This window comes from Oreochromis niloticus, linkage group LG14 (genome assembly GCF_001858045.2).
Source record: "Oreochromis niloticus isolate F11D_XX linkage group LG14, O_niloticus_UMD_NMBU, whole genome shotgun sequence".
Taxonomy (NCBI): domain Eukaryota; kingdom Metazoa; phylum Chordata; class Actinopteri; order Cichliformes; family Cichlidae; genus Oreochromis; species Oreochromis niloticus.
Window position 1 is genome coordinate 28,146,007 of NC_031979.2, and position 11,550 is coordinate 28,157,556.

The 11,550-nt window shown below is 43.5% G+C and overlaps 1 protein-coding gene across 1 annotated transcript; it reads left to right on the top strand.

Annotated features, from left to right (window-relative positions):
- The first annotated feature begins 368 nt into the window (after positions 1 to 368).
- On the top strand, positions 369 to 9,285 carry LOC106097863 (dehydrogenase/reductase SDR family member 11). Its single transcript, XM_019367513.2, has 7 exons — positions 369 to 589; positions 6,592 to 6,801; positions 7,388 to 7,482; positions 8,300 to 8,429; positions 8,528 to 8,620; positions 8,707 to 8,772; positions 8,899 to 9,285. Exons 1-7 carry the CDS (start codon positions 458 to 460, stop codon positions 8,995 to 8,997), a joined length of 825 nt encoding a protein of 274 aa, XP_019223058.1. The 5' UTR covers positions 369 to 457; the 3' UTR covers positions 8,998 to 9,285.
- The last annotated feature ends 2,265 nt before the right edge of the window (positions 9,286 to 11,550 follow it).

Sequence of the window (11,550 nt, forward strand, 5' to 3'; positions counted from 1 at the left end):
TTATTGCCGTTTACTTGTATTTGCTTAATCATTTACTAAATGTTTGAGGTGTGAAATAAACCGCAATGGAGCAAAATATGGGTGTGTGTGTTTGGAGGATGTGTTTGTGTGTGTGTGTGTGTGTGTGTGTGTGTATGGGTGGTGGTGGTGGTGGTGGGGGGGCGAACATTTTTCTTGTAAAACAAAGGGGGGTCTGGCAAAAAAAGTTTGGGAACCACTGATGTAATGTGTCACAGAGTAAAAGTTATCTCAAACTGTTTTCATAAACCTGACAACAGGATTGGCTGAAAGCCTCCCTGCAGGGCGGAGAACTGTAGCTGTTTGAGAGGAAAAGGGGGCTGACATGACTCAGGTGTTTCTATACATATATAAATGCTCACACGGGACAGTGAAAGATCCGTCGCTCTCTCTCTTCGTATTTGTGCTTCTTTCGTGCTTGTAGCAGGTTACCGCTGTGATGGACCGCTGGCGGGGCAGAGTGGCTCTGGTGACCGGCGCCTCGGTCGGGATTGGGGCGGCTATAGCTGTAGAGTTGGTCCGGCTCGGTATGAAAGTAGTGGGCTGCGCCAGGGACGTCGCAAAAATCCAGGTTTGTTCTGAAGTGAAAACTCAGTTTCAGCGTAGAGTATCTTGACCTATATCCATGGCCGGACTGGTAATCTAGTATGCCGGGTATTTTCCCAGTGGGCCGAAGCATTTGTAGGGGGGTGATTTTTTTTCTTCTTCTTTGCATTAGTTCAGTTTTCATTTTCAATCAAATCTCTTAACGCCTCTGACCCCTCCCTCTACTTTCCGTGTGCACCTACGCACCCTAGAACAAAGTTAGTGTTAATAAAGCGGTAGATACAAACGAAGAAAGAAAAGAGAAAAAAAACTAAGAGAGAAAATAAACAAGAAATAGATACAGCAAAGTGTGTCAAATTAACCGACATGTTAGCAGTGCAGTAGTACCAGCAACAGCTGACATAAAGCCCTGGCATTGTAGCTTATTGCTTTATTTTTGTGTCTCTATAATAAACGCACATAAATTATTTTTGCAAGAACAAATGTTGCATTTTGAGGAGAAAATTATTTTCATGTACAAAATTCATGTACAGAATTCATGTATTTCAGTGTTTGCTATTATCCATATAGACACAAAATAATAGTGTAGTTAAAAACATTTTCGGTTAGTATTTTGAATTATTTGATTGTAAAATATATAATTTTTATGTTGGTTTTAATCTAGGTTAAACCAAACCACTTCACTGGATTTAGCTACATTTGTGTTTCCTGAATGCAGTAGCTAGCGCGTTGATTGGAGACCAAAACAGCCAAGTATTTTGCATCCAAGTCTGTGATTAGTTGGTTTTGTGGCACATTTATAACTGTGTACAGAAAGAGTTGAGTGTGCAGGGAGCAGAGATGTTGAAAGCCGAAGTGACACACTGAGAGCACACAGAGCAGAGATCTGAGCAAGAGCAAATGCCAACAACTGAGCGAGAATGGCAGTTATTGTGTGTGTATATGGATAATAGCAAACACTGAGATGAATTTTGTTCGCTCAAAATAATTTTCTCCTTAAAATGTAACATTTGCAAAAATTATTTATGTGCGCTCAGAATAGAGGCACAAAAATAAGGCCATAGTTGCTAGCATTAGCCATTGAGAGCGCAAGAGGACCAGCAGTCCCAACAAGAGAGTGAGGAAGACACAGAGGGAGGTGTAGTTAACAAATAAGGTTGAGAGAGCAAGAGATTCAGGTAAAATAAATGGCTCATGGTTAAAGCAATTTGATAATAAAATGATAATAGCTAAAAGGTAACTTTTAATTTCTACATTGCAACTAAGATGTTCTAGCCCAACAACAGCTGTACCAACCTGGTTAAAAAAAGAAAAGAAAATTTTGATGGACCAGGCATCGATCACTTAGTGCAGTGGTTCCCAAACTTTTTTTGCCAGGCCCCCCTTTTTTACAAGAAAAATGTTCGCGCCCCCCCCCGCACAAACACATCCTCCAAACACACACACCCATATTTTCTTTACAAACTCCATTGCGGTTTATTTCACACCTCAAACATTTAGTAAACAATTAAGCAAATACAAGTAAACGGCAATAAATTACAGGTAGTAATAAAATACACTACTAACTCTTTTACGCTACATCCACACCTACATTGGTATTTTTGAAAACTCAGCTGTTTCTATGCGTTTGGGCTTTTCGTCAACACGTAAACGGCGTTGCGATTCACCGAAAACGGAGATTATTTAAAACTCCTTTTTTTACTGTCCCTCCATTTAGAAAGGCAGAGGCGTCACGGCGTAATTATTTTACGTGTAGTTGTTTTTTTTCCTGTGTAATAATATTCAACATTGCTATCAATACATTTTTCAAAAAATGCCTCTCTGTGCAAAATGGGTTTAAACACATAAACAGCTGTGGGATACTGTTTGTCCGTGATTTGAACCGGGGGAACAAATTACGGCAGGATCAGCCTGATATTATCTGTTTCTTGATTTTTAGTTCACAAACACTTCTTGTAATAACTAACTACTCCTGACATTAAATGTCAGGAGTAGTTAGTTATTACACTCTCTCTGGCGCGCCCCCCACCACCACCACCACCACATACACACACACACACACACACAAAACATGTTAAGGATTGTACATTAACATAAAACTGTTGTCCACACACACATATGAAGAGAGAGAGAGTATGCATACTATGCAAACGGCTACCAAACAGCCATCATAATTCGTCATACAATGAGAACAGGACAAATCAACAATTTACAATGACTAATTGATATTAAAATCTGTAACATAATGTATTGTTTGGAGTTTAGTCTGTTACTGTTACTATTTTTACCATTTCTTCTTGGAGCAACTGTAACCCACATTGTTTCCTTAGGGATTAATAAAGTATTCTGATTCTGATTGTTTCAGGATGACCTGCCATTATTCAATGACACATCTGTTTACCTGTATCATTTGTTCGTTTCTTCTCCTCTTCTTTTCTCTTTTTTCTAAACTGAGCACCTGATGGCTTTGAACTTTTCTTGTCCATCTTCCATTGGTTTTAATTTTGCACTCCAGTATGAACACCCATCCCTCAACCAGAGGATCACCACAACATAACCTAACAGACCTACACCTTAGTTCACAGATTAACTTTGTCTAGGGTGCATTTCTGAGATTTCACACAACCCAGGATTCAAATCATGAATACATAATGGGCTTGGATTTACAACATTATGAATGAAATGTGCTCTATTTGGAAGCAGCAGGTCTCCCTCCCCTTTCGACGCGTTATGTGTGAGACTTTAAATCCTCAAACTGTAAATTATAAATTTTAAATTGTTATTGATCCCTTTACCCCGAGTCCTAAAGTGTTACTCTACTATATTTATTGTTCGTTTATTTGCACTGCTGTAACTGGAGCTTCGTCGTGTCGTCTCTCTATATACTGGACTGTATGTAGCGGAGATGACAATAAAGTTTACTTGGACTTCAGCAGCGAGCAGGTGCACCGAGGGATCTCGCGCTCACTTTTCGCGTATAGAATTTCGAAAAAACATCGGTGCAAATTATAAGTCTGTATCATGATGTCTGGTGTTTTCGTGTTTGTTGTTTTGTTTTTATTTTGTTTTATTTTGCGAGTTGGTTATTAGATGCTGCTCCAGCCAGCCAGAGAATCCCCCGCCGCCCGCCCTCTCCTCCCTGTGCCGCAAGCAGCAGGCGCACCTCGCAAACGGAGGGCGCCCTTACTCTCCGCAAATGGGCGACAGAAAACCGATCGGTGCCTATGACCAGTGTTGCCAACTTAGCGACTTTGTCGCTATATTTAGGGAGTTTTCAGACCGCCTTAGCGACTTTTTTTCTAAAAAGCGACTAGCGACAAATCTGGCGACTTTTTCTGGTGTTATTGTAGACTTATTTATGACGACTTTTTGACGTGAAAGCGCGTATCGCTCTTACTCTCAAGAAGCAGCCCGTTCCCAAGCGCTCACGGGCGGAGGATAGTCCTCCCCCTATTTCGGGTCACTTTTGCCGGTGTTGTGCCAAAAAAGCGATTGTCTGCCAAAAACTGATTTCCAATGTTTCTGTGTATTTTTTTATGTGTGATATCTTTACGTATGTTCGTAAATAGACTTCGGTGAACAGGGTTTACAAAGGGGTTACATAAAGAATTAAAAAATTATCTGTTCTTTAAGTATCTTTACAACTCTGTGTTATTGTACTTACGTTATAACCAATCCGGTCCTTTGTGGGGTTAATTATCCCCACTTAAAATATTTTTACAGAACTATTGTAATATTTGCTGCCATCTCTGCTGTCCTGTTGGTCAGCTTACTCTTACAAAAGACATTTTTAATGTTAATGAGATTTTTTAACTGCATAAATAAAGGTTATATAAAAGTAACTGCCAAAAACTGATTGCGGCTTCTACCTTGTTACACGAATGTTGTTTGTGGCTCAAGATGACTTTATGTCATCTATAAGGGATGCATTTGACATTTGACATGTTTCACATATTATTGTCCAACAAGTTACTTATAGCAGTTTAAATATGAGCAATCAGTTTTTGGCAAATACCGGAAATCAGTTTTTGGCAGACAATCACTTTTTGGCACAACGTTGGAATTGTGATATTAAAAAAAAAAACAATAATTGCCAAAAGAAATTTAATTTGTAGTTCTAAATAAACTCTAAATGCATTTAGTTTTTTATTCACTTTATGTCTCTTCCACAATGTTATTTCTCTCTCCAACGTAGGTCACAATTAAATTAGCATGATCAATTATGCAAATTAGGCGATGACGTCATTTAGCGACTTCTAAGACAGCCAATAGCGATTTTCAATACTGAAGAGTTGGCAACACTGCCTATGACATTCCCAGTATGCGCTGGCTGCCGTCGGGGCAGCATGAGTACTAGCTTTATTTATTTATTTATTTTTTTGCCCATGCCCGTGATGCCGCCCCGGGCAACCGCCCGTATCTAAAACCACTACTGATGTGGGATACTGTTTGTCCGTGATTTGGAGAGCACAGCGCGTGCTCCCGACGCATCCATCCATCCATCCATCCATCCATTCGCTTATCCTTTTCAGGGGCGCTGGAGCCTATCCCAGCTGTCATAGGGCGAGAGGCGGGGTACACCCTGGACAGGTCGCCAGTCTGTCGCAGGGCTAACACACAGGGACAGACAACCATTCACACCTAGTGACAATTTCGATTATCCAATTAACCTATCCCCACAAGCTGCATGTCTTTGGACAGTGGGAGGAAGCCGGAGTACCCCACGCAAACACGGGGAGAACATGCAAACTCCACACAGAAAGACCCTGGCCTGATGGTGGAATTGAACTCAGGACCTTCTTGCTGTGCGGCAACAGTGCTAACCACCGTGCCACCGTGCTCCCGACACAGGGAAACTAATTTTGCAGGGGAGACCTACCTTGGCACTTGTGCAGGTGAAGCCAAAGGGAAGATATGCTTCACCATATTTTCCTGTCTTTGGCTTGGAAGGAAGTTGGTTTGGAAACATATTTGGCGATGCTTCATCTCCTGCTTTGCGTTTGTGTGGGAGCCCCGTCAAAAACCTGTCCACAATGTCCAAGCGCTCTTTTTTTTTTTTTTCTTTTCATACCGCGCCCCCCTGCAATGGGGCGGGCCCCACACTTTGGGAACCTCTGACTTAGTGTATTTCGATCTCGGCTGTTGCATTTTATATTTTTTAGTCTATATTTATATTTATATATATGTTCACTGTTACCTAGCAAAAAAGAACAGAGGGAGCGGCTGGGCAAAAGTTGAACCGTTTATTTGACTAAAAGTAAATAAACCTGAAAAACCAGCTTTACAGTAATCTGTTGTAATACTATGAATCAGATTCTGTGTAAAAGTTGACTGTTAATAGATTTTTAATTTAGTCCAACACAGAAACAGAAGGCTGGACACATATGAGCCAGTGACTCTAGACCACAGGTGTCGAATTCAAGGCCTTGAGGGCTGGTGTCCTGCAGGTTTTCGATGCGCCCTTGATCCAACACAGCTGATTTAAAGGCTAAATTACCTCCTCAATGTGTCTTGAAGTCCTCCAGAGGCCTGGTAATGAACTAATCATTTGATTCAGGTGTGTTGACCCAATTATCTAAAACCTGCAGGACACCGGCCCTCGAGGTCTGGACTTCGACACCCCTGCTCTAGACAGAACTATTCAAACATGTCTGGGGGCTGAATTTTTTTACAGTCTGCAGTGGTTCAGTAGAGTCTTTTGTTAAGTAAAAATGCTCCAGTCAGATAAAAACTCCTTCTGCTACTAAAATAATCTTGTTGCTTTTGAGATAGAAAGATACGTTACTATGCAGCAGATCTGATGAAGCAGCTGATGGCAGGACGTGTTCAGACATGAGTTGAGACCCAGTGAGAAGAATGTTTTTGCAGTTGGAGACAAAAATCTGACTTCCAGTGTTGTACAAAGTTACTGATCAGCTGTGTTATGAAAACTGAAATCCACAAATTTACAGTAATTTTATATAAAGATTTGAAGGGCAGAGTTATTTTGAAGCTAAACCTCTGTCATCGTTCGCTTCTTGGTTTCAGAAACTGGCAGCAGAGTGTCAGAGCGCCGGCCATCCTGGTGTTTTGGTTCCTTTCAAGTGTGACTTGACCAAAGAGGAGGAGATTCTGGCCATGTTTGCAGCGATCAAAGAGCAGCACAAAGGTGTGGACGTGTGTATCAACAATGCTGGCTTATCTCATCCAGAGCCACTGCTAAGTGGCAAAACCAGCGGCTGGAAGAACATCATGGATGTAAGATCTCAGAGTTATTTTAGAAAAAAATGATCTGCAGTTCTGTTTGAAAGAAGCATTCACAGGAGTGGTTTCCCAGAAGAGCAATTAAATGATCAGTTTTCAGTTGATTTGTTCATAGTTTTTAGAATATGAAACATGAAACTTTCAATTTAGTCCATCACAAAAACAGAAAGTTGGACAGAACTAAACTTACTATCATGCAGAAAATTTTCAGCTGCATTAGGCTTATATTAGACAGAGACAAGAAAGTTTATTTGAATGTAAATAAACCAGTATAACCATTTTCCATCAAGTCATCCATTAAATCACATTCTGCTCAGTATAATCCATCACAAAAAAAGAAAGTCTGATACAACCAAAGTCATGACTCTCATCTGAATTACAAAGTTGTTGTCCTACAATCCTGCAAAACAACATAGTTTGTTAAAGTTAGTGCAATAGGACAAAACTCAGAAAGTTGAAAAGTTCCACGAAAGTAGGGAAACAACTCCCCCCCCCCCCCATGCACAAGAAACCAGCTTTCAAACGAGCTGTTTGGAGGGTGTTGACTTTGTTGTTTATTTCTCTGCTTGGTTTCTTACAGGTGAACGTTCTTGCCCTGAGCATCTGTGCACGTGAAGCTTATCAGTCAATGAAAGAGAGAAACGTGGATGATGGGCACATCATAAACATAAACAGGTGCAGTTTTACTTGCTAATAGAAAGTGACAGAACTTCGAAATCTGTCGATTTAAATATCACATAAATGTCATATGATTCTAATCATCATTTAGACTGATTACGAGCATCCTGTGGCAACATGACTCAACAGACCTTTTTCAAAGCACACATTTGGCTTACAGGAAAAGCAAAGATGGTGGTATTAACAGTACTCATGTTTCTTTGGCATAGAGATGACTATCTGTTGAATTCAAGCCAAGTAATGCAACACACGATGATGTTTAAATCTGTCTGGCCTGTGCATGTCTTTCTGTATTTTCTCTACTGATGTTGTTCCTCTTTGTGCTTCTTGTCTGATAAATCTCCCCTGCTCTGAACTGATGTAGATCTGCGAGAAGCCAAATTCTCCTAACATAGACTAGATTTTATGAAACCCAAAAGCAAACTTAGAGGAGGTGCGGAATATAGTACCATTTGTTACTATAAGAATTACAATATGGATAAAGATCATTTATGGGCTTTTGGTCCAGTGACACCAAAAACATGTTTCCTACTGCAACAGACCGTGCTTCATTTACTCAAACCCCGAGCCACTAAATGAAATGCAGTAATCATTATTTACTGATTTGAACTGATTTTTTCTATTGTGGAAAATGTCTGTAGATCAGAATTATTTTGTAATCACATCATTATTACAAGATCTAACAAGGGAAATAACGGATCTTTGTTTAAGGACTTTACTAGGGTAGTTAATCTGGAAAAAAGGAGTCATAGTAGTAGTAATAGTTAAAAATTAATGTGTTTGTTCATGGCTTGTAAAACATCTTTTGTTGCAGCATCTCTGGACATCAAGTCATTCCAGCTGCTGAAATACATTTCTACACTGCCAGCAAGTATGCTGTAACTGCTCTGACTGAGGGCCTGAGACAGGAGCTGCGTGCTGAAAACACCCATATCCGAGCCACAGTAAGGCTTTAAAACTTACTGTAACCAACTGGATAAGCTGCTGTGAGACACATGCACAGTACATCCTACAGTTCCTTCATCATTACCTCTTTTTGCAGAGCATTTCTCCTGGTTTAGTGGCGACAGGATTTATATCATGGGCCAGGAGCAACAATCGTGATCAAGTGGCTGGCATGTATGCTACACGCAAGGTAAAATTATTAATCCTGCAGTTCGTGGAGTGTTGGTATGATTATTCAGATAAAAATAAATGAAGCACTTTGCATTTCTCTAACAGTCTCTGGAAACAAAAGACATTGCCAGTGCTGTCACGTACGTCCTCAGTGCCCCTCCTCATGTTCAGGTTTGTGCTTATTTTCAGTCTTTTCGGTTTGGACTTAATAAACATTTTAAATAACAACACATCATAATCATCATCATCATAATAATATAACATGATCATACAACATTCACATAACTTTTCTTTCAGATTGGAGAACTTGTGGTTGAACCTATATATCAGGTGTCATGTTGCCCCAGCAACCCCAGTACCAGGACCCAGGCTCGTCTTCACATTAAAGTGGTGTGATTGGCTCATCTGACTACTCAACACAGCAAGATCAACTCACAGAATACAAACAAAACAAACAAGCTTTATTCGTCACGTACAGTGTCATACAGAGTACAACATGCAGTGAAATGTTTTTGTGTCCGAACTCCGGACAGGCTGCAGACGTAGCCGCGCCATTCCAGGGCATGGTTTTTAGCATGGGGGATCTAGCAAGGACCCTTACTGGATACTGGGTAAGGGTCCTGGCTAGACCCCTAGAATACAGAAACAAAGGAAATTTGCCCAAGTGTTAACTGTCTTCTTCTTTTCTTTTTTTTTTTTGTCTGTCCCATTTGGTTTTTTAGCCGTCAGAATTGTTGTCTGAAGACCAACAAGGATACCAAATGGATTTATTTTGCCAAATGGATCATCATGGCATTGCCGTATTGGTCCATTTGATCAAACTTTGTTATTATTATTTATTTTATTTTCAGTTGTTACAGATGGGACAGACATAACTGGGGGATAGGAAAGGGAGAAAGAAAGAGAGGAAGGAAAAGAAAAACAGAAGGGAAAAGGGACAGTGAGAAAGGGCACTTACAAAGACAAAGAAAGAAAAAAAAAATCTCCTGGATCACCTGTTGAGAGAAAAAGGAGAAGACAAGCAAAAAAACCCCCCCCAAAAAACCAAAGCAACATACTAAACACAACACCATCACGTTAATCTAGCTAAGTGTGAACAGCAGTAAATACTAAATATTGAAAGTTGTTGTGCAGCACGCAGGACAGACAGCGCACAATGTGCTTTGAAGTAGCAGCTAAGAAAGGTGTAGTTTGTCTACGAACAGTGAACACCCGTGTGCACACCTGTGTGGATCAACGCGCTTGTATACAAAAGGTTTCCCCATGTAACGGTCTGCTAGAGGGTGTGGAGGCCCATAGCCCCGTCCCCCAGGGCATGAAGCAGGCATGGAGGAGATCCAGGCTCCAGACATCCAGAGGCCCCAGAGTGCGAGAGCCCAAGGAGCACCACCGGAGGGGCATCCGTGGCCACCCTCCTGGGAAGGGCTGAGGAGATCCCCAGACGAGGGTCACCCAGTAGCCACGGAGCAGAAGCCAGAGGGGGCTGCACCGGCGTGCCCGCCGGCTCTGCCGGCAGCCAGCTGTGCCAGAGTGAACCGAGTTGCAGGCCCCGAGGCCGGAGGCCCGAGGGCCCCCTTTGCTCCGGAAGAGGCCTGACCGAGCGACAGGCACCAGGCCCCGCCAAGTAGCCACCGGGAGTGAGCTGGTGCATACCTGAGCGCCCAGCCCCGGACACCAAGAACCACCAATGCACCAACCCCTGAGGGCATCAGTTACCAGCAGGGAGTGTGGTGAGGGGAGATAGGCCTCCACACTTGGAGGGCCTGGGAGAACCCAGGGAGGTGGAGTCTAAGACCCGACCTGACATATAGACACAGACAAACAGGCACACACAGACATAAACATGCTTTCCCACCCTCATGCACACATATACAAATACTCAGCACTCACCCAACGTAGGGACAGACATACATAGACATGTACACACAATCATACTCCCCAAACATACTCTATGCCCTGGGTCCAGGTACCCTCGCCCCCAGAGGGGGAAACGGCACCCAGACCCAAGATATGTGACCCTTTCCCCCGGGGTGGAGGCAAGCAGACCGCCCCAGGCTCCGCAGCAGCAGGGAGGCCAATCGGACGGCCAACACCTCCTCCCAGCCCCCCCGCCCCGATGGCTAGTAGAGAACGGGGGTGTGTGAAGACCCCATACCTCCCTCCTCCCGCTCATGTGTAGTGTTGCTGCGTGTTGTTCTAAAGTGCATTTAAAACAAGGGAGGGCATGGTGCTGCTGCCAGAGAGCAGCAGGTGTTAGCACGGCCCCTCCCAAGAACCCTCAGTGTCTACATGGATTTAAAATTGAGAGGTGGGCACCGGCGCCAGAGGTAGGGTTGAATACACAGACCGTCCTCTGGAATAAAATTGAGGCACAGGTGGCCAGAAGGGACAGAGGGGGGGGGAAATGCCTCCCCTGCACCCTGGTGACACACCCGCACCCCAAGGCCCTACCTGTGTGGGTGGGTGTGGTGGAGCGGGAAGAGGGAGGCAGCCGGGGATGGGGAGGAAAAGAAGGGAGGGGCAAGATGCCCCTCCTTAGGGCCAGCTCCCCGGCTGACCCCAGTAGGCACCCCCGTCCTCTAGTACCCACCAAGGCAAGGGAGCCCAGGCCCATCCAGACCGGGGCCTATGGCAGCAGCACCGCTAAGCCCTACAGGACCCGGCGAAGCCCACCCCACCCCACCGCAGAGGAAACTATACCCACCCCAACATTCAATCATCTCCAGACTACACAAGACAACAGACACCCAGGTTAGGTTTATTCTCCACCTCTCCTGTGTCTTTCCCCCACCTGCAGAGTGGACTTCTGCTAGGATGGAACAACCTCCCTGCCAGTTGAAGAGTCCCCCAGTTAGGCCGATGCACCAGAGGCCTCCTGCGCCAGGGCTGAGCCCCCGTGCACCCACCCGCCCACAACCTCGGCGACACACCGACGAGGACCGAAGCCCC